General features: G+C 50.7%; 1 protein-coding gene across 1 annotated transcript in view; it reads left to right on the forward strand.

Annotated features, from left to right (window-relative positions):
* Positions 1-6,661, forward strand: part of RSPO4 (R-spondin 4) — a 37,139-nt gene extending 30,478 nt beyond the window's left edge. Inside the window, exons 4-5 of the mRNA XM_004014778.5 lie at positions 2,198-2,383; positions 5,013-6,661. Coding sequence (XP_004014827.2) covers positions 2,198-2,383; positions 5,013-5,116 — 290 coding nt within the window. The 3' untranslated portion in view covers positions 5,117-6,661. The remainder of the gene's footprint in view (positions 1-2,197; positions 2,384-5,012) is intronic.
* Positions 6,662-25,869: the final 19,208 nt, after the last annotated feature.

Here is a 25,869-nt window from a genome sequence, read left to right on the forward strand (position 1 = left end):
CATTGTCTATGCTCCAGGCAACTTTCCAAGTTGCTGAGGACATGTTAGTGAACAAAACAGACAAAGTTTCTGCCCTTGTAGACATGACATTTTACAGGGGAGACAGAAGATGCACAAGAATAAATACAGATGTTAGGTGGTAAAAAAAAAAAAAAAAAACAACTTTGAGGGAAATGAAGCAGGATAAATCTCCTGAACTTGCCCCAGCCTTCCTTTCCCTTTTCTCCACCCTACTCCCAAACATCCCTTTCTCTCCCCACTCTCTACCCTTTGCTAGGATCTTGGCCACAGACTCTTGCCCATATGCCTGCCTCCAGTCTCACTGCCTGCAGCCCACACTGTCTCTCGTTCCAGAAGCCAGAGCGATGATTTGAGAATGACAATCCGATCAGGTTTCTCTTCTGCTCCAGGCCCCTCAGTGGCTCCCATTGTTCCCTAGGCTGTGGGCAATGTGGTCCCCGTCTGCCACCTCTCCAACCCTATCAGGTTTTTCCTCCCCCATTTGAGTCTGTGCTCCAGCTTCCCCATGGAGGGCAGAGTCATCTGGGGATTTTGCTTGGGGTGTTTCTTTCAACTATGGGCTTTTCTGGTGGCTCATATGGTAAAGAATCTGCCTGCAATGCAGGAGACCTGGGTTCAGTCCCTGGGTCAGGAAGATCCCCTGGAGCAGGGAATGGCAACCCACTCCAGTATCCTTGCCTGGAGAATCCCATGGACAGAGGAGCCTGGCGGGCTATGGTCGTGGGGTCAACAAAGAGACACGACTGAGCGACTTAACACTTTCACTTTCATTTCTTTCAGCTGGAGCACTTGTCCTTCCTGCCCCTCCCTGAATCTGGCTGACCTCCCCATGCCCACTTCAATACTCAGGTTAGGAGTCTTCTCCTCTAGGAAGCCCACCAGGTGGCTAGGGATGGGGCCCCCTGGTCTCCTACTGCTGCCGGGGCTTCCCCAGGTCTGGACAAGCACCCTGCCCTTCCAGCCCCACTGCTGTAGACGGTGAGCTCTGGGAGGCAGACCGGGGCTATGCCTTCCCTGCCTCACCCGGGCACCCCGCACAGCAGGGGGCACATGGCAGGTATCAGGCTGTGCTTCCCAGATGAATGCATCTGTGAAGGACCGTAGTTCCAGGATCTGGAGACCTGGTTACTGGGCCCTGCTGGATCGTAAACACTTGCTGTTCTGCTTTGCAAGCGCCTCTTTTCCCTAGTTGTTGTTCAGTCACTCAGTCATCTCCAACTCTTTTCTGACCCCATGGACTGCAGCACGCCAGGCTTCCCTGTCCTTCACCATCTCCTGGAGCTTGCTCAAACTCTGTCCCTTGAGTCAGTGATGCCATCCAACCATCTCATCTTCTGTCGCCCCCTTCTTCTCCTGCCCTCCATTTTTCCCAGCATCCAGGTCTTTTCCAATGAGTCTGCTCTTCGCATAAGATGGCCAAAGGATTGGAGCTTCAGCTTACCCCTTACCTGCTCTAGGCCTCCGTGTCCTAATCTGCAAAGTGGAGGTATTAAGAGCTTCCCTATTCTCTGCCTACCTTTCCAGGGCTCTTAAAAGAACCAAATGTGAAAGAATACTATATATTATATATTCATATATTTTAAAAAAATTACTCCCTGCCTTTTCTGTCCATGACCTCATTTTTCCTCACAACAGCACAGCGTAACTCCCACCTCCTAAACTTATCAGGGGCACATGATCAGGTTCAGAAACCAGGTCTTGGCCCTGAGGGCCTCCCAGCCAACCTTGCAGCCTGTCTCCTGTCCCTCCCATCCTGAACCGTCCCTCTGCCCCTCACTACAGCATCCTCATGCCCCACACAGGATGGCCAGGCCTCCAGGGCTGTGCACACCTACCTGGGATGCACTTCCTTCCGCTGCCGCCTGATAAGTCTGCTCTTCCTCTGGCTCCTACGTCACCTCCTCAGGGAAGCCTTCCCCTTTAAAGCCACATAGTCGGTCACTCAGGCTTCCGGCCCGCCACGGCCTGTGTTTGCATTAGTACCGCTCTCATCCCAGGATCTCATAAGTAGCTGTTTAAACGTTCCCCTTTGGCTCCTTAATGACAGCCTGGGACTCTAACACTTGGAGATGGTATCTTCAGGGAGCTGAACTCCTCAGACCCTGCACTTGATCTGAGGGACACTCACTGCCAACTGACCCCATCCGTCTGTCTGTCTTCCCCTCCCCTCCCCCAGAGGAGTGTGAGCTGAGCCCCTGGGGCAGCTGGAGCCCTTGTACACACAACGGGAAGACCTGCGGCTCGGCCTGGGGCCTGGAGACCCGCGTGCGGGAGACCGGCCGGGCCGGGCGGGAGGAGGCAGCCACCTGCCAGGTGCTGTCTGAGTCAAGGAAATGCCCCATCCGGAGGCCCTGCCCAGGAGGTGAGCACCAGGGTGGACACGGTGATTGCAGGACCCAGACCCCACAAAGCGTCCCTGTAGGGCTGCCTGAGGGCTTCGCTAGTGGCTCAGATGGTAAAGAATCCGCCTGCGATGCAGGAGACCTGGGTTCAATCCCTGGGTTGGGAAGACCGCCTGAAGGAGGGCATGGCAGCCCATTCCAGTATTCTTGCCTGGAGAATCCCCATGGACAGAGGAGCCTGGTGAGCTACCGTCCATGGGGTCACAAAGAGTCAGAGGCAACTGAGTGACTCAGCACAGCACAGCCCAAAGGCCCCCACTAGCCACAGCTTCCTGTGTGTTGAGCATTGCCCTCCCCAGCGTCCACCTGCAAGGGTCAGCCTCAGACCCCTTAGGAAGACCAAGCTTGTCCTTTCCAGCAGGGGTTTGAGACCCCTTCAGACTGATACCTCCTATAATAAAGGACTGGGGACCTCCCCTTGACACTCTGAAACAAAGTTATGAATAATGTGACCCATTTGCACTGGTCATTAAAAAATAAAAATCAGTATAGTACCTAGCTGGGCTTCCCAGGTGGCACTAGCGGGAAAGAACGTGCCTGCCAATGCAGGAGATGTAAGAGATGAGAGTTTGATCCCTGGGTCGGGAAGGTCCCCTGGAGGAGGGCACAGCAACCCACTCCAGTATTCTTGCCTGGAGAATCCCATGGACAGAGGAGCCTGGTGGGCTATGATCCATAGGGTCACAAAGAGTCAGACACAGCTGAAGGGACTTAGCATGCACCCACGCCTAGTGTCTAACTATAAGGAGAAACAAATTTCATTATGGCCGTGCTTGGGTCCAACACACCAGAGTACTGACTGAAGTAACATCACAGTGAAGGCGGTAGCCGTCCACAGTCAGGGCCTCAGTCACCGCCATGTTGCCATCAGAGACGCAGTTTCCCAAATGGCGACCAGTTCTCTGTAATGTCCAACAGAGCTGTCTCACCTCCTGATTGACAGCACATTGGTGGCCCTAGAATAGTCAGCAACAGGACAAGTGTTCCACAGCACTTGGCATTCATTCACACACGAGACAGAGTTCAGCTCTGAGCGAGCTAATTCCTCGCTACATGAAGCTAGGGCAGCCGCTAGGGAACTGGATGGGATGAGCCTTCTTCCGGGGGGACTGTCCCATACATGGTGGACAGCTGGGGACAGGGGATGAGTTTGAGATGGGACCAGAGAAACGAAGATACCCCAGACCTGGGGACGCCCCCAACAGCTCCTGTAGAAGAGTGTGGGGCCAGTGATGCAAGAAGGTGGCCTGGATGTGCAGACGCTTTTAAATCAGAAATTTAGGGCTGTCCTTGGTCCCACCAGAGTCCCTGATAGCTCAGTTGGTAAAGAATCAGCCGGCAATGCTGGAGACCCCAGTTCGATTCCTGGGTCAGGAAGATCCACTGGAGAAGGGATAGTATTCTTGGGCTTCCCTGGTGGCTCAACTGGTAAAAAAACCACTTGCAATGCAGGAGACCTGGGTTCAATCCCTCAGTTGGGAAGATCCCCTGGAGAAGGGAAAGGCTACCCACTCCAGTATTCTGGCCTGGAGAATTCCATGGACTGTATAATCCATGGGCATGCAAAGAGTCGGATATGACTGAGCAACTTTCACATTTTTGCTCCCACCCATGCCTCCGTCTTCTTGCTTGTTGATAATCTCTCACAACAGGAACAGCATTCCAGGCAGAGGGCACAGCCAGTATGGGGGTGTGGCAGTGGATGAAGCTGCCAGTGACCAGGATGGTGTGAACAAGGGCGGGGGTTGGGGTACAGGCCATGGAGACGACGTGGTCTTTTGCTCCAGGTGAGCCAGGAGTCACTCAAAAGTAATGCCCAGAACTCTAGCCTTGGCTGTGCCTCTGAGTAAGTGAGGGCCCTCCTGGGCCTCAGTTGCCTCACCTGAGAAAAGGGACTTGTTTGTGTGTTTGTGTTAGACACTCACACCAGCTCCATAGGGGGCGGGGGGCACAGTGGGGTCAGGATTCCCCGGCAGGTCTGGGGTGTTCATCCACTCCCCACGGCGGGAGAGCCAGTGGGTACAGACGCCAGTGACAGCATCATATGGGGCATCCAGGCTGCCCTTGCCTCGCGGATATCCTGGAGATGAGATTCACAGGGCACCTGGAGACACAGCTGGCAACAGCGGGAGCATCAGCCAGATGCTGCTGTCACTGTCATTTGAGGGCAGAGCTGGGCCGGGAGCAAAGTGGGGAGGTTGGTGCTGAGACCCTGGTGAAAGGTGTTGCGTCTCCAGCAAAGAGCCAGGTAAAACTTGCCGTGAGTGCACGTGGGTGGATCCTGTTCCCCAACTCCTTCCAGCCCTCGAAGCCACCCTAGCTCTTGACAAAGGGGCCCCCACATGGACCTCGAGCCCTAAATGAGGCAGATGCCCAGCATGGGTGGTGTCCCACAAGTCAGTGCCCTCTTCAGCCCCTAAGGAATTGAGAGTGTCCGGTTTAGGGTATGTGATGCTGCCGTCCCAACGCTCAGAAGGAGTGGTTGTCAGGTCAGCACCCCTGTGTCATTCCGAGCCTGCTGCGGGGAGTGGGGCTACCCCTCGTCTGTCAGGATGGCCTCAGCAACAATACTCTGTGCTCTTGTTGCAGAGAGAAACCCCAATCGGAAGAAGGGCCAGAGAGAGCGGCGCCCGCGCAAGGACCGGAAGCTGGACGGCAGGGGGGATGGGAGGCCCCGGCCAGCGCCCGCCTAGGCGCCCAGCCCGCAGCCAAGGCGTGGGCCACTTCAAGAGTTCGCTCTCACCCCTTCACTCTCTGGCTGTTCCCCCTCCTCTCCCTTCCCTGTTCTCTTTTTCTCGCTCACATCTCCTCTCTCTTTTCTCCTGCATTTCTTACATTTCTGCCACCTTGGTTTTCCCCTCCTTCCTACCCTTCCTTTCTCATTTTTCTGGCTTTCCTTCTATCTTTTCCTTTCCTCCTGTTTTTCTTCACTGTGTCCCCAGCACCACCACGCACACACTAAGACAGAGACCTACTCCTGTGCACCCCGCCCCCTCCCCACCTCCTCACTCTCTATTCCTCCTTAAAGAAAGCGCACCTCTTTTTCTAGGTCTTTCCCGGACCCTCCTCAGCCCCGTTGCAGAGAAGGTGTTTCTAAGAGCGAGGCCCGGGCCACAGCCCAGGCAGGCTTGTTGAGTCCTGAGAGTCCCTACTTCCGCTCCAGAGGAGACTCCGGAACCCAGAGTTATGGGTGCCTCCAGCTCTAGTCAATCCCTAGAGGCATCTCTACAGCCCCCAGCTTCCCTGGGAAGCCCCTGGAAGAGGCTCCTCGGGCTTCTGGATACCCCAGCTGGCCATGGAGGAGCCGGGATGGGGCCTCTGGCCAGACAGCCAAACTTGTACCGAGTCCACCCTTCTGGAAGCTGCCTGCTGCACGCAGCAGTGCTCCCTCAGCACCCTCCCTCTCAAGGTGCCCTGGGCCCTGCTTCCCGAGCCCCTGGTCACCTATGTCCTGCGTCCCAGCTCATTCCAGAAGAGGCCATGCAGGCTGAAAGGAACTTCGAGATTCTCTAGGCCACTCCATTCCCTCCAGCTCCTCCTGCTTGTTGTACCTCTGAGGAGACTGAGGCTGAGAAGGCACTTGTCCAAGGTCACCCAGGGATCCCGTGGGCTGCGCCTTCCACTTGCTCACCTGCTCAGCACACCCACAGCTGCAAGGAAGCCTTGGGAGCCTTGGGGAGGTGAGGAAGGAAGTTGTTGAGTCAGGAGTAAGGGAGGATTCCCCTCCTCACCCCTGACACCCCAGCCTGTGGCACGCCTCCCCCAGCCGCCAGCCAAGGCCATACACCAGCAGGAAGAGCAATACAGGGCATCTCCTCACTGCCTGGCACTCCACCATCAAGGGCGTCCCTTTTCCTTTGCTCTCCTAACGCCCCAGAAAGTGGCGCTTCCTCCATTGGCATTGCCCGCAGCCAAGAACAAGGAGAGAATGAGGCCCCAGGGCCCCAGGGTGGCCTGGGAACAGGGGTGTTAGCGGGATGGAGGAGAGGTTGAAGGTGATGGAGGAGGACAGCCCCGCCCAGAGACAACGCCCACCCTCAGGCTCCCCTCCACCCGGTACAGGCAGATCCCCCTATCCCTGCCTCCAGCAGACTCTGGGGGCCCCGTCCCCCAAGGCCTCACTCTTTGTCTCTCTGAGGTCCGCAAGAGCCCCTCGCCTGGCCAGGCCACTAGCTTCTCTTCTGCAAAAGTTTGTGCCTCTGAAACGCTCTGTTGTTGTTTCAAGATCCCACTTTTTTTTTTTTTAATAAAGGGAAAAGAAACTCACAGATGCTTCTTGGGCATCAAGTGGTGTTGCAAAATCATGATCCTGATGAATTTGGAGTAATCGAACCTAAACCATGTAGGGTGGTTTTCTCTGGAATGCCCGGGGACCAGAGGACCAGGGTGTGTAAGGGACTGGGTGGGGAATGGGCCCTCAGCCCCTCCAGGCCTCTCACAAGAAGGGGGCTCAGCCAGAGGCAGACGAGAGCTGTGCTCCCCTACTCCTGTACCTCTCAGCCCCAAGATCACAGGAGAGGCCCCAGGAACCCATCTGCGCCCCGTATGATGTGTCTGGAGGCTCAGGGACACCGAGGAGGTGTGACTGTTCCACAGAGCTGTCCCAACTCCCTGGGCCGCTGTTGGTGGGGGCGGGGGGTGGCGGTTAGCGCTGGGAGGCACAGGTCCAAGTCTCAGCTTGTCACCAGCAATCAGTGGGGTCAAGGCCAAATCATTTCCTCATTCTGGGCCTCAATACCCCCTTTTGATGGATGAAGAGGAGGCATAACTGGGTTAAATCCATTGCCTAACCTGGGGGAGGGGTCTTCTCAGATGGCTCAGTGGTAAAGAATCCACCTGCCAAGCCGGAGACACAGCTTCCATCCCTGGGTGGAGAAGATTCCCTGGGGTAGGATATAGCAACCCACTCCAGTATTCTTGCCTGAAAAATCCCAGGGACAAAGGAGCCTGGTGGGCTACAGTCCATGGGGTTGCAAAGAGTCGGGTATGACTGAAGTGACCAGAGAGCAACAACAAAAACCTAGATGGCCTAACAGCACTTTCTGGTGCTTCCTAAAAATTCAGATTTCAGGGCCCTGCCCCAGACTTAACTAATTGTGAACAAATTTAGGAGCAGACAGTGAGAGCAAATTGACTATGCCAAATCCTTTGACTGTGTGGATCATGACACATGGTGGAAAACTCTTCAAGAGATGGGAATACCAGACCACCAGACCTGCCTCCTGAGAAATCTGTATGCAGGTCAAGAAGCAACAGTTAGAACTGGACATGAAACAACAGACTGGGTTCCAAATCAGGAAAGGAGTATGTCAAGGCTGTATACTGCCACCCTGCTTATTCAACTATATGCAGAGTATATCATGTGAAATGCCAGGCTGTTTTGTTGAAGGACAAGCTGGAATCAGATTGCTAGGAGAAATATCAATAACCTCAGATATGCAAATGACACCACCCTTATGGCAGAAAGCAAAGAAGAACTAAAGAGCCTCTTGATGAAAGTGAAAGAGGAGAGTGAAAAAGTTGGCTTAAAACTCAACATTCAGAAGACTAAGATCATGGCATCTGGTCCCATCACATCATGGCAAATAGATGGGAAACAATGAAAACAGTGAAAGATTTTATTTTCTTGGGCTCCAATGCAGCCATGAAATTAAAAGATGCATGCTGCTTGGAAGAAAAGCTATGATCAACCTAGACAACATATTAAAAAGCATAGGCATTACTTTGCCAACAAAGATCCATCTAATCAAAGCTATGGTTTTTCCAGTAGTTATGTATGGATGTGAGAGCTGGACTATAAAGAAAGCTGAGTGCCAAAGAATTGATGCTTTTGAACTGTGGTGTTGGAGAAGATTCTTGAGAGTCCCTTAGACTGCAAGGAGATTCAACCAGTCAATCCTAAAGAAAATCAGTCCTGAATATTCATTGGAAGAAGCTGAAGCTCCAATACTTTGGCCACCTGATGTGAAGATCTGACTCATTTGAAAAGACCCTGATGCTGGGAAAGATTGAAGGCAGGAGGAGAAGGTAACGACAGAGGATAAGATGGTTGGATGGCATCACCAACTTGATGCACATGAGTTTGAGTTAGCTCTGGGAGTTGGTGACGGACAGGGAAGCCTGGCATGCTGCAGTCTATGGTATCACAAAGAGTTGAACACAACTGAACTGAACTGAAGTGAGAGCAAACACTCATTCCAAGATCAGACTGGGGGTGAGGGACACTCTCAGATGACTTCCAGTCCCAGATTACTAGGTCTAAAGTTCAGTTGACTGCACTTCTGATTCTGATCTCAAGGTGTAAACTGATTCTACAGAGTTGATATTCTACATGGAGTTTTCTGATAAGTGTCAAATTCTAGGATTTTGAATGTTCTAAATTCCAAAATTCTAAGACGCAAAGATAGGAATGGACAGTTCCAGTCCTGCTATCCCCTGACTATATTCTTTGCCTCAGAGGACCTGGTTCCCTGCCCCACCCAACTGGGGGCTACAGACAAGGTTTTTTCTAAACGTTTTCAAGTTAGGAGATGAAGTTTCTTCAGGGCCTAAACCCCTCCTGCAACCTTTGGGTCTCGGCGGTTCATTGCCCCTCCGCCCCAGCTCTGGTTGGCGTTCAGTCGCTGTCATCTCCAACTCTTTGTGACACCATGGACTGCAGCACCCCAGGCTTCCCTGTCCCTCACTATCTCCCAGGGTTTGCTCAGACTCATGTCCATTGTGTCCCTGATGTCATCCAACCATCTCATCCTCTGTCGTCCCCTTCTCCTCCTGCCCTCAATCTTACCCAGCATCAGGGTCTTTTCCAGTGAGTCAGCTCTTCACATCAGGTGGCTAAAGTATTGGAGCTTCAACTTCAGCATCAGTCCTCCCAATGAATATTCAGGGTTGATTTCTTTTAGGATTGACTGGTTTGGTCTCCTTGCAGTGCAAGGGACTCTCAAGAGTCTTCTCCAGCACCACAATTTGAAAGCTTCAGTTCTTTGGCACTCAGCCTTCTTTATGGTCCAGCTCTCATATTCGTACATGACTACTGGAAAAACCAGTTTTGACTATATGAATCGGCAAAGAGATATCTCTGCTCTTTAATATGCTGTTGAGGTTTGTCGTCGCTTTTCTTCCAAGGAGCAAGCATCTTTTAATTTTGTGACTGCTGTCACCATCCACAGTGATTTTGGAGCCTAAGAATACAAAGTCTGTCACTGTTTCCACTTTTCCCCCATCTATTTGCCATAAAGTGATGGGACCAGATGCCATGATCTTAGTTTTCTGAATGTTGAGTTTTAAGCCAGTTTTTCACTCTCCTCTTTCACTTTCATCAAGAAGTTCTTTACTTCTTCTTCGCTTTCTGCCATAAGAGTGATCTCATCTGCGTATCTGAGGTTGTTGATGTTTCTCCTGTCAATCTTGATTCCAGCTTGCAAGTCATTCAGCCCGGCGTTTCACATGATGGACTCTGCTTCTAAGTTAAATAAGCAAGGTGACAATATGCAGCCTTGACAATCTCACCCTCACCCACAGTATCCCCAGAATTTAGGCCCCTTCCTTGGAAGAAGACCCTCCCAGGAGACCACCTCTTACAGATCAAGCTCAGAGAGAAGCTCAGAAACTGGTGGAGCCACCCAGCAAGAGAGGGCATTCAGACAGCGTACATGGGGAGGATCTAGGGGATGGCCCTTCCGGATGCTACCCAGAAGGAGAGAACAACAGTTTAGCCCAAATTTAGGCTCCCCTACCTAACCCCTGTAGGCCCCACTCCAGAGAGGCCCACTAAGGCTGTCTCTCCAGGCCGCGTCTCTGCATGGCCTGTGCTCACTTCATATACCTGCCTGACCAGGTACCACGGTGCTTGTTCTACCCACCTTCTGTCACTAGAGGGCGACGCCCAACCAGAAACAGGCTTGCAACAGACCACCAGCGGCAACGGGATTAGTGGCATTCACACAGCTCCAGAGGGTGGGCCGTGAGGTCCAGAGCCCAGGCCCTTTCTCGCACAGAAGGGAAACGGACTCAGCAAAGGACGCTCACCCAGCATCCCATAGCCAGTCTCCATGACGGCGGCAATTCTGATCCTCCTGCCAAGACTCACAACATCCCCACCCCACCCCCAACACCTGGAGCTTCATAGTCTCCATTTCCATTTCCACGTGTATGAAAACCATGCTATTGGCCGTTCTGGCTCAGGAAATCTGCTTTCTTATAACCAAAAAAAAAAAAAAGTTATAACAATCAGTTCAGTTCAGTTCAATTCAGTCTCTCAGTCGTGTCGGACTTTTTGCGACCCCATGAATTGCAGCACACCAGGACTCCCTGTCCATCACCAACTCCCAGAGTTCACCCAAGCTCATGTCCATTGAGTCGGTGATGCCATCCAGCCATCTCATCCTCTGTCGGCCCCTTCTCCTGCCGTCCCCAATCCTTCCCAGCATCAGAGTCTTTTCCAATGAGTCAACTCTTCACATGAGGCGGCCAAAGTATTGGAGTTTCAGCTTTAGCATCAGTCCTTCCAATGAACACCCAGGACTGATCTCCTTTAGAATGGACTGGTTGGATCTCCTTGCAGTCTAAGGGACTCTCAGAAGTCTTCTCCAACACCACAGTTCAAAAGCATCAATTCTTCGGCAATGCTGACTAATAACAAGAATATCTTCTATGTGTTGAGCACCTACTGTGTGCCAGACACTGCTAAGTGTTTTAGGGGCAGTATCTCATTTTCTTTACTTTCCTCCCCTCAGTATAGATTATATTAACTCCCATTTTTCTGCCTGCCTCTTATGCACATATATTTTCACATCCTTTATCTCCTGCCACCTTCTTGGCATCCCTGAAAACGGTTCGTAGAAGAGGAAATTGAGGCTCAAGTTAAAGCCATTCAGAAGTCATTGATCTCATTTCTTTATCCACCCGGTAAATATGCATAACGTGCCTGCTGTGTGCCTGGGACTGTGCTGGGTGTTGGTGATAAGGACCCAGATCTTGTCCCTGGATCTTTCAGCCTGTGAACAAGTCCATACAATGGTATGATAAGGCCCCTCCACAGGGAACAGGATCTAGGAGGACGGACAGCAAATCTGGGAGCTCCACTTCCAGGACCAGAGAGTGAGGAGGTGTGAATGTGATGGGCGGGGAGGGTCCCAGCTCAAGGAAACAGTAGGTGCAGAGAGGCCTGGAGAGGAAGCTGCTCGTGGGGGTGCCAGGCCCAGAATTCCTAAGGCTCTTAGGCTGTTAGACCCTGGAACAGGGGGACACAGCCCTGGGACCTGCTGGCTCCCCACCCTGCCCCCCATGACTCCCAGCCTCACCTTTAGCAGTGCTTTTCCATTCAGCCTGCCACCCACAAGGCAGAATATCATCCAGCCAGACCTGCCACTAAAGAAGCCATCTCCGGAGCGGGTCCGCCAGCCCTGGCCTTTCTAGTCCCAGCTGTAGCGTCTTCCCAGACAAGGCCCCGGCAGAGATAAGCCAGCCCTGCTCTGTTCTGTCTGGACTCCGATCCTCAGAACTCATGAGCACAGAAAAATGGTTGATGCTTTCCACTTCTCAGGTTGGGAGGTCTTGTAGCAACAGACAATGGAAACAGGGGTTGACCGTGTTACCTCTCTCCTAGGGTGGAGGGACAGACAGCAAGGCCACTAATCCCATCTCCATCACTGAGCCTTTAGGCAAGACCCTCTGGTTTTCTCACTCCAGTATTCATGCCTGGAAAATCCCGTGGACAGAGGAACCTGGTGGGCTACAGTCCACGGGGTCGCAAAGAGTTGGACACAACTGAGTGACTAACACACTCTGGTTTTCTCTGTGCCTCAGTTTCCTCATCTGTAGAAGGGGAAATGGGTGTCCCTCCCATTGTCACTGTGAGGTTTAAATAGGTTAATATAAGAGCAAGGGCTTATATATACACAGCTAGTGCTCAATAAAAGTTTTTATTATGGCATATTTGTTTATTCATTCAACAAACATTTCTTATGCACTGTGAGCCAGGAACTTGTGCCAGGCACTTAACATTAAAAACTTAAATCTGTGCTCTGCTAGATCTCTCTGGAGGAGATTTTATTGTTATTCCTGTTTTTTTCTACCGACATGGAATCTGAGTCTCAGAAAGTGAGCAGTGGAATGGGAGCTCAAACCGTTGCCCTCCACCAGGCTGCCTTTTCATTCATGCATGGGCACCTGAAGGCTTTGCTCTCTTATGGCAAAAACACTGATCCAGAATAAGAATTCACACACGCTAGCAAAGGTGGTCAAGCTCACTCAAATTAAATGACAATAAAATCACACAGAGCTACTATTTCCCACCTATCTGATTGGCAAAGAGCCAGAATTTCAAACCACCGGGCTGTGGGTCAGCTTCTGGCACTCACTCCTACCTTCCCCAGGGAACCAAACTCTACAGAGAGGAAAAGGCAAGCCTCTACAGCTGACAGGGAAGCCCAGCCTCTACCCAGAGCCCAGCCTCTGAGCGATGTGGACAACATCTATCAGAATTACATTGTGCGTGTCCCCTGACCTGGCAATTCACTTCTAGTGATTTATCCTCTAATTAGCCTTGTTCACATGCAAAGGGACAAGCTGGTACTTGGCTATTCCTTGCAGGCTATGTGTGATCACATAAAAATTGGAAACATCCTGAACATCTCTAAGAGATCTGTTTACACTACAATCACATAGCTTGCGATGGAATGAACACTGTGCAGCTGGGAAATCTGAGGAGGCAGGAGGTGTGCTGGCCCAGAGCGCTCCCGAGACCCACCGTTACCTGGGAAAGGCCAGTTGCACAGCAAAGTGTGGTGTGCATGGGCTGCGGTTAAAGGGCATGGAAAGGAGATTTGCTTTTCTCTTGTTCCTTTTAACTTTTAAGACATAGAAATATATTACCAAGTCCAAAAAGTAAAAATGAAATACTTTGGAGACATTTTGCAAACTGGTCATTAAATAATATTCTTAATAAAAATTCAAAAGGCTTTGACAGAAATTCTGAAATGAAGCATTTTTCAGGCAGTATCTTAGAGACACGTCCTTGAGTGCAGAGAGTGAGACCCCACCTTTGATCCCCAAGTGTGGGCACCCCAGTTGCCTGCCAAAGAGCAAGAGGCAGCTTCCAAGATGAGGCCTTGCCAGCCATCCCACAGCAAGCTTCCGTCTCTCTCGGGGGGTTCCATTTCCATTACTTGTGCAAACCTGATGTGAAATTCTGCTAAGGGGTTGTTCGGATGCCAAGATTCAGGGGTAAATTGTGCCTGGGATCACTGGTTTCCTTGATCCACCCCAAAGTGAAAACGAATGAGCATACCAGTCAGTCCCCCAGACTGGGTGTGAATCCTTGGGTGTGTCACCTTGCCCCCTGAGTCTCCCTTTTCACAGCTGTCAGTGAAGCCAAAAGCATTAACACTCATTCCCAGGGTGTTGGAGGATGAAATATCAGGTGTGTGAAGATGGGCGCACAGCCTCGCTTAGTCATGGTTGTTGTTCAGGCCGTAAGTGGTGTCTGACTCTTTGTGATCCCATGGACTGCAGCACACCAGGCTTCCCTGTCCTTCACTGTCTCCCGGAGTTTGCTCAAAGTCATATCCATTGAGTTGCTGACGCCATCCAAAGATATCTTCTGTCGCCCCCTTCTCCTCCTGCCTTCAATCTTTCCCAGCATCAGGCTCTTTTCCAATGAGTCAGCTCTTTGCCAAAGGATTGGAGTTTCAGCTTCAACATCAGTCCTTCCAATGAATATTCAAGGTTGATTTCCTTTAGAATTGACGGGTTTGATCTCTTTGCTGTCCAAGGGACTCTCCAGAGTCTTCTCCAGAACCACAGTTCAAAAATATTAATTCTTGCTCACTCAGCCTACTTAATGGGCCAGCTCTCACATTCCTACATGAGTACTGGAAAAACTATAGCTTGATGGTACAGACCTTTGTCAGCAAAATAATGTCTCTGCTTTTTAATGTGCTGTCTAGGTTTGTCAAAGCTTTTTTTCCAAGGAACAAGTGACTTTTAATTTCATGGCTGCAGTCACTGTCCACAGTAATCAGCTTTTGATAATGTATTAATAACTCCACATTTTCTTTCATTAGCTCATCAATATCCCAGACTCCAAATAGTATCTATCCTTCAGCATAAATGCTCCTCCAGGAAGCCTCACTTGATCCATATCTTTCCCAATCGGAAATCCCCTTCCTCTTGTGACTTCATCCTTCTTCCTTCTTTCACACCCTTCGTCTGATTCCCTGGTAGTAGCCTGGGTATGCTTTCGAATTTTGATGCTGGAGAAGACTCTTGAGACTCCCTTGGACTGTAACGAGATCAAACCAGTCACCCCTAAAGGAAATCAACCCTGAATATTCATTGGAAGGACTGATGTTGAAGCTGAACCTCCAATACTTTGGCCACCTGATGCAAAGAACTGACTCATTGGAAAAGACCTTGATGCTGGGAAAGATTGAAGGTGGGAGGAGAAGGAGACGACAGAGAATGAGATGATTGGATGGTATCAGCGACTCAATGGATGTGAATTTGAGCAAGCTCCGGGAGACAGAGGACAGGGAAGCTGAGCATGCTAAATCCATGGATTCACAATAAGTCTGGACAAGACTGAGCAACGGAACAACTGGCAGTGGCCTGAGTTTTATCACTGTTTTGGCCACTAGAGGGCAGCACTACCTAGGAAGCTAGAGAAGCAGGACTTGAGCCAGTGGCTGAAAGACTCACAACTCAGAAGCTTGGCTGTGTGCCATGGCCGTGCTGAGTACTCTGCCCACTTTGGCTCATTGAGGAAAACATTGCTATGGCCACCCTTCCATCATACCCATTTTATCTTCATTTTGTTTTTACGGTGTGGATGCCAAGAAAGTTGAGTTAATGGTTCTCAATTCCCGTAAACCCCTCTCTTGCTTTGAAGTGAAGTGAAGTCGCTCAGTCGTATCCAACTCTTTGAGACCCCATGGACTGTAGCCTACCAGGCTTCTCCATCCATGGGATTCTCCAGGCAAGAATACTGGAGTGGGTTGCCATTTTCTTCTCCAGGAGATCTTTCTGACCCGAGGACTGAACCCGGGTCTCCCGCATTGTAGGCAGACGCTTTACCGTCTGACCACCAGGGAAGTCTCTCTTGCTTAATTTCCCTCTTAATGTTCCTTGCTCTTCCGCTCTCACCCAGGCACCGACTCTTACGGGTCCACTCTGTGTGCTTGAATACTCGTGATCCCTGTGAACCATGTGGGAATGTTTTGTGGTGTGTGTGGTCTTTTATTTATAGAAATGGCCTCCTGCTACAGATTTCTATCTTCTTTTATCCCCCCACGCACCTGGTGTTTCTTAACTCCAGTTGCCGTTCTCCCGCGTCCCTGGGCTCACTTACCATGACGTCAGATGTGGCTTATTGCTGACTGGTCCCTTCCTCACACCTCAGCACAGGCGAGAGACCCATTACCTCTTGCGGTCCCCTCCAGGGCCTGCGGCAGAATCTCTCCAGGTTTTATACGCAGGAGAAGGGTGGCTGGGCTGGCACCATGTCAGTCCAAACACCAGCAGGATGAAACTACCATCTCCCACAGCCTCGCTAATACGAGGTAGTTCCTGGCTTCCTAATTTTGGCCAGTCCACTGTGTCTGTGTGTGTTTGTCATTCAGTCCTGTGCGACTCTTTGTAACCCCATGGACGGTAGCCTGGCTGTGCATGGAGTTCTCCAGGCAAGAATACTGGAGTGGGTAGCCATTTCCTTCTCCAAGGGATCTTCCCGACCCAGGGATGGAACCTTGATCTCCCACCTTGCAGGCAGATTTTTACCATCTGAGCCACCGGTCCAGTAGGCGTTGGCAGAGGGGTTGTGCCTCTTACTGTATAACCCACAGTTCTCCAGTTTCTACTGAGGTTTACATGCATCTGTTCACACACTTGTTGGCTACATTCTCTCACATTTTACAGGTGATACAATTGAGGCTTAGGCCCCCAGGAAGTAGAAGGAGGAGCACTCACCTTGGACCACCTCACTAACAATGGCAACAATGCATTCATCACCCACTCAGTCAATGAATGTTGCTGATTCCTTGGTGATCTCAGGGGATGTGGTAGAGAGCAATGGCAATGTTAACCCAGCATTAAACAAGAGGACTGAGGATCCTATGAAAAGGGGGTCCAGGGAGGGTGGGCCTTACTGTTGGACAAGCCGGGGTGGATGGAGGGGCACTGGGAGGGATCTGGAGATGGCCACCCTGCCCACTGACCTTGACAAGAACAGAGCAGGGGGCCAGGAGCCACCAGGAACAAGGATCCAGAGGGCATCTTGCACTATGTCGGGGCTGGTACGAGCTCATGGTGACCACAAGGCCCAACCTAATCGACCCCCACGACCCCTCTGACCTTGTCTTCTGTCCTCTTGTCCTTGCCTGTTTCAACCACACTGGCTTCCTTTGTTCCTTAAACACACCAGTCTCATTCTGGCCCCAGGGTCTTTGCATTTGCTAACCTCTCTGCCTGGAATGCTCTCCCTCTAGATCTCACATGCCTGGCTCCATCTCTTCCTCTGAGTCTCTCAGGTCAGATGCCACCTCTTCAGTTGAGGCCTTCCTTTGTAACCTTATCTGAATAGCCTGCGCCTCCCCACAAGTCATTCTCTGCTTAGCATCTTTGAAATTTTTCTTCACAGCCTTTATCAAGATACAAAGGATCTTGCTTATCCAATTTTTGACCTTTTACATCTTCCCCCTCCCCTGGGTTCTGACCCTGTTTCAAAAGGCTACTATTAGACATCCCCCTACTCCCCTTCAAGCCCCCAAATGTCGCTCTGCCTCCTCTCCCCCCACGGTGCAGCCCTAACTGCGCTTCGGTCACCTTACACACATTCTCTTGAATCATCTTGCCCACTTGGAGAGGACGGGTCGTGGCACTCCTCCCTAAATGAGGAACTCAACTGCAAGCAAGAGTGCACGGCCCGTGGCTGCAGAAGGTATGAACTATGTGACTCCCCCTCCATCCCATTTTACCCCTCACCTCCTACACACAGCTGTGCTCTCCACCTGGAGCCCTCTGGCCCTCCTCTTCACCTGGTTAACTCCATTATCCTGGAGGTTTCAGCTCTGACTCTGCCTCCTCCTGGAAGTCTTCCCCAATAGCCCCCCAGGCAGGACAAGTACCTCTCCCATTTGCTCTGCACCAACTTCCCTGTGAGGTCCTGACTCTATGTGCCTGTCTCACCCCGAAACTGAGAGCCCCAAGAGGGTCAGGCCTGGGTCTGGCTCAGCTCTGAGTCCCCAGAGCCCATTTCCAGTCTGGTACAAGGGTGGGACCCGGGTACTGCTGAAGGGATGAGTGAATGAAAGTAACTCTGGGCAAGAGTGCGGTCTGGGGTGACCTGACAAGCAGCAGGCACTGCCTGTGCCATCCACAGGCCCCAGAAGATCCGCATCCAGTCATGGCCTTAAAGCCCCAGAATGCAGTTTCGTCTGGTCACTGAACCACCCCCATCCCCTGCCCCCTGTACTGTGCTTAGCCATTCAGTCACATCTGACTCTTTGTGACCCCATGGACTGTAGCCCACCAGACTCCTCTGTCCGTTGGGATTCTCCAGGCAAGAATACTGGAGTGAGTGGGTTGCCCTTCTCCATGGGATCTTCCCAACCCAGGGACTGAACCCAGACCTCTCGCACTGCAGACGGATTCTTTACTATCTGAGGCACCAGGGAAGCCCTACTCCCCTTCAAAGCCCTGCCCTCATTCACTCTAGGAGGGCAAACAAACTGCCACAATCTCTAACTCTGTGGGGCATTTGGAAGTAGTTGTTAAGTTTACAAATAAATGTATGGTTTCCTTAAATATTTTCCCATACTAAAATATTCAATATTGAATTTATTACTGTTTTGTTGAAATATAATTTACTCCAGGAAATAAAACGCATCCCTTTGAGGTGTAAAGTTCATTGTGTTTTAACAAACAGCTAGTCATGCAGTCAGCACCACAGTCATGATCTGAAACAGGTTCATCACCCTAGAAAGTTCTTTCCTGCCCCCTTTAAATTGATCTCCTCCAGCCACCTCTCCTCCCCTACCTGCCCCTGGCAAACACTAATCAAACTGCTCTCTGTCCATTTGGTTTGCCTTTTCCAGAAGGTGGTGGAAGCGAGATCACACAGTATGTAGCTTTTTGAGTCTGATTTCTTTCACCCCCCATCTTGCCTTTGAGATTCATCTGTATTTTTGCTAGGATCAATAGTCCATTCCTCTGTCTTGCCAAGTAGTATTCCATCTTGTATCCATCCACCACTGTTGCAGGACCACGTTGTTTCCAGTTTGGAGTGATTATGAGAAAACCTGCTATAACTGTTTGTGTCTGATTTTTTCGCAATTTTAATTTCTCTTGGGTAGATATCAAGGAGTATTATTGCTGGGTCATATTGTAACTATAGGTTTAATTTTATAAGAAACTGGCAGATTGTTTTCCCAAGTTACAGTGGCTCTGTACCCTCATCAGCACTTGGCATCAGCGTTACTTTTAATTTTAGTCATGTTAATAGGTGTGCGGAGAAGGCAATGGCAACCCACTCCAGTACTTTTGCCTGGAGAATCCCAGGGATGAGGGAGCCTGGTGGGCTGCCGTCTCTGGGGTCGCACAGAGTCGGACACGACTGAAGCGACTTAGCAGCAGCAGCAGCAATAGGTGTGTAGTGGTATCTCACTGGGCTTCCCTGGTTCAGTTCAGTTCAGTTCAGTCGCTCAGTCGTGTCTGACTCTTTGCGACCCCATGGACTGCAGCATTCCAGGCCTCCCTGTCCATCACCAACTCCCAGAGTTTACTCAAACTCATGTCCATTGAGTTGGTGATGTCATCCAACCATCTCATCTTCTGTTGTCCCCTTCTCCTCCCACCTTCAATCTTTCCCAGCATCAGGGTCTTTCCCAGTGAGTCAGTTCTTCACATCAGGTGGCCAGAGTACTAGAGTTTCAGCTTCAGCATCAGTTCTTCCAATGAATATTCAGGACTGATCTCCTTTAGGATGGACTGGTTGGATCTCCTTGCAGTCCAAGGGACTCTCAAGTCTTTTCCAACACCACGGTTCAAAAGCATCATTCTTCAGTGCTCAGCTTTCTTTATAGTCCAACTCTCACATTCATACATGACTACTGGACAAACCATAGCCTTGACTAGACGGACCTTTGTTGGCAAAGTAATGTCTCTGCTTTTGAATATGCTATCTAGGTTGGTCATAACTTTTCTTCCTAGGAGCAAGCATCTTTTAATTTCATGGCTGCAATCACCATCTGCAGTGATTTGGGAGCCCCCCCCAAAATAAAGTCTGTCACTGTTTCCACTGTTTCTCCATCTATTTGCCATGAAGTGATGGGACCAGATGCCATGATCTTAGTTTTCTGAATGTTAAGCTTTAAGCCAACTTTTTCCACTCTCCTCTTTCACCTTCATCAAGAGGCTCTTTTGTTCTTTGCTTTCTGCCATAAGGCTGGTGTCGTCTGCATATCTGAGGTCATTGATATTTCTCCCAGCAATCTTGATTCCAGCTTGTGCTTCATCCAGCCCAGCGTTTCTCATGATGTACTCTGCATATAAGTTAAATAAGCAGGGTGACAATATACAGCATTGATGTACTCCTTTCTCTATTTGGAACCAGTCTGTTGTTCCATGTCCAGTTCTAACTTGCTTCCTGTCCTGCTCAGGTTTCTCATGAGGCAGGTCCGGTGGTCTGTTATTCCCATCTCTTTAAGAATAGCTGGTAACTCAGCTGGTAAAGAATCCGCCTGCAATGCAGGAGACCTGGGTTCAATTCCTGGGTCAGGAAGATCCCCTAGGGAAGAGATAGGCTACCCACTCCAGTATTCTTGCCTGTAGAATCCCCATGGAGAGAGGAGCCTGGTGGGCTACAGTCCATAGGGTCACAAAGTGTCAGACATGATTGAGTGACTAAGAACAGCACGGCACAGTATCTCATTGTGGCTTTCATTTGCGTTTCACTGATGATTGATAATATTGAGTGTCTTTTCATGTACTTATTTGCCATCAATATCTATATTTTGGTGAAGTATCTTTCTAAATGTTTTGCCCATTTTTATTGGATTATTTGTTTTCTCATTATTGAATTGTGCAAGCTCTTTTTCTATTGAGTTGGCCAAAAAGTTCTTTTGGGTTTTTCCATATGATGTTGAGGAAAAATCCAAACAAACTTTTTGGCCAGTCCAATATATTCCAGATACCAATTTTTTTTAATCAGATATAGTTTTTGCAAATATTTTCTCCCAATCTGTGGATTGCATTTTCACTTTATTTACAGTGTCATTACAAAAAAAGAAGTTTCTAATTTAGATTAAGTCAAACATAATTTTTTTTTTCTTTTCTGACTCATGCTTTTAGTGTCTTGTTGAAAAAAATGTTTGTCTAACCCAAGGTGACAAAGATTTTCTCCTACTTTTTATCTGGATATTTTAGGGGTTTACCTTTGACATTTAGGTGTATGACCCATTTCAAGTTAATTCTTGTATATGGTGTGAGGTTAATTCTTGTCTATGCTTTGTAGGTTAAAATAATTTTATTTTACATATTGATGAAGACTGTAATGTCACTTCCAGAAAAATATCCTACGCATATCTTCCCACAAATGTATACATTAGATATTCAGTGCAGTTGCAACCTAGACTGAAAATGGAAAATATTGGAAACAACTTAAGTGCCCATCACTTGAAGACTGGTTGAGTACATGTTGACACATCCGTGCAATGACAAAACCATGCAGACACAGAGCTGGCACCAGCCACCAGCGCTGTACAGTTGTAGAGGTTGTGCACTGTTGGGATCCATTCTACTTCGTCAATGTCTGTGCCAAATATATTTTGACTATCACCTTGGTCAGGCATCAGAAGGAATGAGATATTCTTCATGGAACATATAGAAAGACTTGTAAAGGGAGTTTTAGACAACAAAAGGATGCTACAGAATAGTGTGTGAAGTCTGCCATCACTGGGTAAAAAATTCCTGTGTACTTCCTTACACGTGCATAAAGCATCTCTGGGCAGATTCACAAGAAATTGGTGGCAGGGTTGCCTCAGGAAGGAGGGTCTGGATGTTTGGAGGACGGGGTGGGAAAGAAATTCACTTTTCACTATGTCCCTTTCTTTTTGTACCTTCAAGATCTTGTACTATGGATATGAATTATACTTTCAGAAAATAAAAGCCAAACACAAAGTCCCTACTTTTCCATCGGCACGTGGCCTAGAAGATTCTGCCCTTGGCGCACAGGCCTCCATGCTTGGGAAACACTCTCATGCTGCTCCTCAAGCTTCCCGGCGCATGATGGCCCTGCCAGGCTAGAGTGAAGGAGAATGCTCATTGCGGGACAATGTCTGCTTCTCAGAGGGGGAAACTAGGCTCTAAGCAGGACCAACATTCCTGAGGCCATCTCACCCAAACCAAGGTACGCTCTTGGGTATCTACCAGGACCAGCGGGGCTGAGAGCCAGGGAGGAGGTCTGCAGTCTGGCCCCACGGGGACCCAGACCAAGTCACGTAAGGTACCGCTCAGAGCTGAGCCCATCTGGAAGCCATCGCCACCCACATCCTGGGCTGCAGAGGAGGATGGGCAGGGCCCAGACTCTGTGCATCTGTTCCTCATCAAGGCTCATGCTCTGAACTGGGCTCCAGCCCTAGAAATCCCATTTCCCAGCCGGGCCAGGCCACCCTCACACCAGCCACCCTCCCCACTAGGACCTGCACAAAGGGAACAGCAGGAGGTGGCTTACCAGTTCCAGACTGCACATCCCTTTACTTCTCAGAGCTTTGGGTTCCTGTCGTTGTAAGGATTAAACAAGCCAGTTCATACACAGAACCCGCACACCAGCATTCAACACACAGCTGTTGCTCAGTCGCTCAGTGGTGTCCGACTCTTTGCCACCCCGTGGGCTGCAGCATACCACGCTTCCCTGTCCTTCACCATCTCCCAGAGTTTGCTCAAGCTCATGTCTGTTGAGTCGGTGATGCCATCCAGCCATCTCATCCCCTGTCACCCCCTTCTCCTCCTGCCCTCAGTCTTCCCCAGCATCAGGGTCTTTTCCAGTGAGTCGGTTCTTTGTATCAGGTGGCCAAAGTATTGGAGCTTCAGCTTCAGCATCAGTCCTCCCAATGAATATTCAGTGTTGATTTCCTTTAGGGTTGACTGCTTGGATCTCCTTGCAGTCCACGGGACTCTCGAGCTCTCCACACTGTTCCTGTCTCTGATACCCATCCGCGTTTCATTCCTGTACTTTAGGCGCTCAAAGGTCAACAGCTAACGTGCCCAGCATTGTCGTAAGCATCGAGTATGTACTAACTCCTCACAACAACCATCAGAGCTGGATGGTCCTACTAACTTGGCTTTTCTGATGACCCAGCTGAAGCTCAGAGATGTTGAATAATTTTTCCAAAGGCACTCAGCCAGCAAGGGTCATAGCCAGGATTCAAACTCCAGGCCTCTGGGCTCCAGAATCTCTACTCCAAAGCACTCCCTACACCACTTCTGTGGACCCAAACCTCTTCCCTGCTGACCTCCGATTCCTGTGGGTGCCTGTGACAGTGTCCCCTGAGATGGTGATGAACGCTGGTCTCGAGCTGTGATGGCTGACTGAGAGACGAGCATCAACACACAGCAAGGAGAGGATGCTGGAACTCCAGTCACCTTGAAGCCAGCAAGCAAACCAGAGAGGCAGGGAGGCTGGGGCCTGCCAGGATGGAGGGGTGGGAGCCACAGGCACCCACTGGGGGAGGGAGTGTGCTAGTCTAGAGCAGCCTGCTGGGGAGCTGGGACTTGATGGTACCCCCGCATGTAAGGAGCATGTCAGCCTCAGGTCCAGGAATCTGCCTTCGAGAAACTGGTGCCCACGTGGATGAAGAAGCACAAATGTGGGCTGACCCTGACACCCTGTCACAAATGGAAGGTGCTGGGCTGCAGCTCAGGGGTCCACCTGGGACATTGGCCCCACTGACTGAGGCCCAGCCAGACTGTGGCGAACTACATAGGGATCGAAAAGCCTGATGCAGGGGCCCTGCACTGCCAGGACACCATGCCCAACCCTCTGTGTGGTGGTCAAAGGGGCTGCGGGGCCGTGGGAGGATGGAGGGGGCTGGTCTGTGTGCACAAAGGGGATGGTGAGGGGGGCGGGAGGGTGTGCAAGTGGACAGAGGGCTGTGATTTTAACTCTTACACCCTTCCAGAATGTCTTTCACTGAATCATCATCTCAGAAAGAGAGAGAGCAGCGGGCAGCGCTGACCCTAACACATATGGAGCCCAGTTGAAATGGGCGAGGGTGTTCTGAGCGCCTGGTGGCTGCAGGGCTGAGAGAGGGGTGAAGAGGGCTGGCCCTTGGCAGCCCCTTCCTGCACTGTGGCTCCAGGTACCTGACTGAGAACTGTGTGGATGGAGGTGACAGACAGTCAAGAGGAGGGGACAGCGGGAGTCTGAGAGCTGAAGTCTTAGGGAGGATTTATCGTTGCTTGCAAGGGCTAGGCAAGATTCTAAGCAAGAAATCTTACATTATCATCCCCATTCTGCAGATGGAGAAACTGAGGCTGGAGGGAGTGACCCATGGGCTGCCCACCTCACCTTCCACTTAGGACTCCTCAGCTCACAGCCCTCTACTCAGAACTCTCTGCTCACAGCCCTCCCACCCAGCCTGAGCACTGGGCCAGGAGTCTGAAGCCCAGCTCGTGACCCACTCTGGCCTCTGCTCCCTCATCTATCAGCCCCTTCCAGTGCTGGGTGAGGGCAGCCAGAAGCCAGTGGCCGCTCGGCCAAGAAGGCTGGGAGCCATTAGGCCCTAGCCTTATTTTTTGGACAGAAGTGCCTTCTGCATTTTAATCAAGCAGGGCATCAAGAGACCAGCCCATTTCTGCTCTCCAGTGGGACTGAGGCAGGACTTAAGGGAGAGAAGGAGCATCCCCTCAGGAAAGGGGAGGGAAGGGTGGGCAGAGAAGCCCAAAGAATGTGGAGCACCTGGTCCACTGGTCCCCTGGGCCGAGACCAGTCCTCCTGGAGGCAGAATTGGGCTTCGCTTCCTCCCTGCTCATCCTTGCTCCCTCCAGGCTCTCAAACAATTTAGGCCCCAGGGTTGATTTGTGTTCCTGACTGCTCCTCAAGGTGGAAACAACCTTGGGTCGCAGCAGAAGGGAGCTGAGCAAGGCTGGGGAAGGAAGGAAGGGGCTGGGTCCATTTCCTGAGAAGAGGTCAAGCCCCCTTCCCCAACTCCACGCAGGGCATCTGTGAGGTAGGTGAGCGCTGTTCCTTGACACTGTCTGAGAGGAGGAGGCACAGGCAACAGCTGGGTCAGTCTGAAAGCTGGAAGAGGCCTCAGAAAGGACCTGCATTAATGGTTACAGCAACAATAGCAATAGCAATAGAATGGTCAAATGACACTAACTCCTAGCAGTTACTGAGTGCCAGTCACTGTACATTTAATCCTCACCATAACCCCAGGGACTTGGCCATCCCCAGTGCACAGATGAGGAGATTGAGGCACCGGGGGTTAAATAACTCACCCAAGGACAGCCAGCCAGGAAAGAGTAGAGCCAGACCAGCCCCCTCCTCAAACAGAAGAGAGAAGGGCGGCCCAGAGACAGGCAGAGACACAGCCCAGGTCACACAGTTAGAGGCAGAGCAGGGGCTGTGAGAGCCGGACTTCGGGGCTGTCTGAAAGTCAGATGATACAATAGGATGGGTTCAGGATGGTCACAGCCTGGTCCTGAGAGCAGACGAGACTCTGTGCACATGGTGTTTGATGCAGTCTTTAAGGCTTGTGCTTTACTCCCAGGGAGACCCCCTATCTGGACAGTTCCCCTGATTTATCCTCCCTCCACCTCCCCAATGCAATGTCTGGAGGATAAATGAGCCGATATCTCCCTCCATGTTCCAGGAAATGATGGAGGGAAACTCAGGCCATGAGCAGGTGTCTATCGTCTCCATGGATCTTGGTGGGCAGCCACCATCTCCCTCCTCTGCTGACAGCCCTCCGCTTGCCCACGGAGGAACCATTCCTGCCCACTATCAGCCTGTGTGGTGAAGGCTGCTGCCAGGGCAGTCAGCTGGCATGTCCCATCCCTGTGGGCCTCCACGGTCGGTCCAGCAGTGGGACAGGACCCCGTCAGAGCCAGTGAGATGCCTTCCCAGAGATCTAACAAGAATTGGACAGAGAGGTACTACAGTCAAGAATGTTTTCCACTATAAGTAACCGGGAATAATGCAGTGACTTCAACAGCAGAGGCTTATTTTTCTCTCTTAGGAAGAAGTCTGAAGGTAAGAATTCAGCAGATTAGCAATGTCAGGGCTAATACCATGATGATTTTCTTGGTGTTTCCCTCAAGGTTGCAAGATGGTCCATGGTCCAAGCATCACACTTGTGTTTGTTGACCTGAAGTAAATAGACAGCCAGATATTTCTCCTGCAACGATGGGTTTATTCAGGATCCACAGAGGATTGCGATTTGGGTTTGGT

Source organism: Ovis aries, chromosome 13 (genome assembly GCF_016772045.2).
Source record: "Ovis aries strain OAR_USU_Benz2616 breed Rambouillet chromosome 13, ARS-UI_Ramb_v3.0, whole genome shotgun sequence".
In the NCBI taxonomy this organism is placed as follows: domain Eukaryota; kingdom Metazoa; phylum Chordata; class Mammalia; order Artiodactyla; family Bovidae; genus Ovis; species Ovis aries.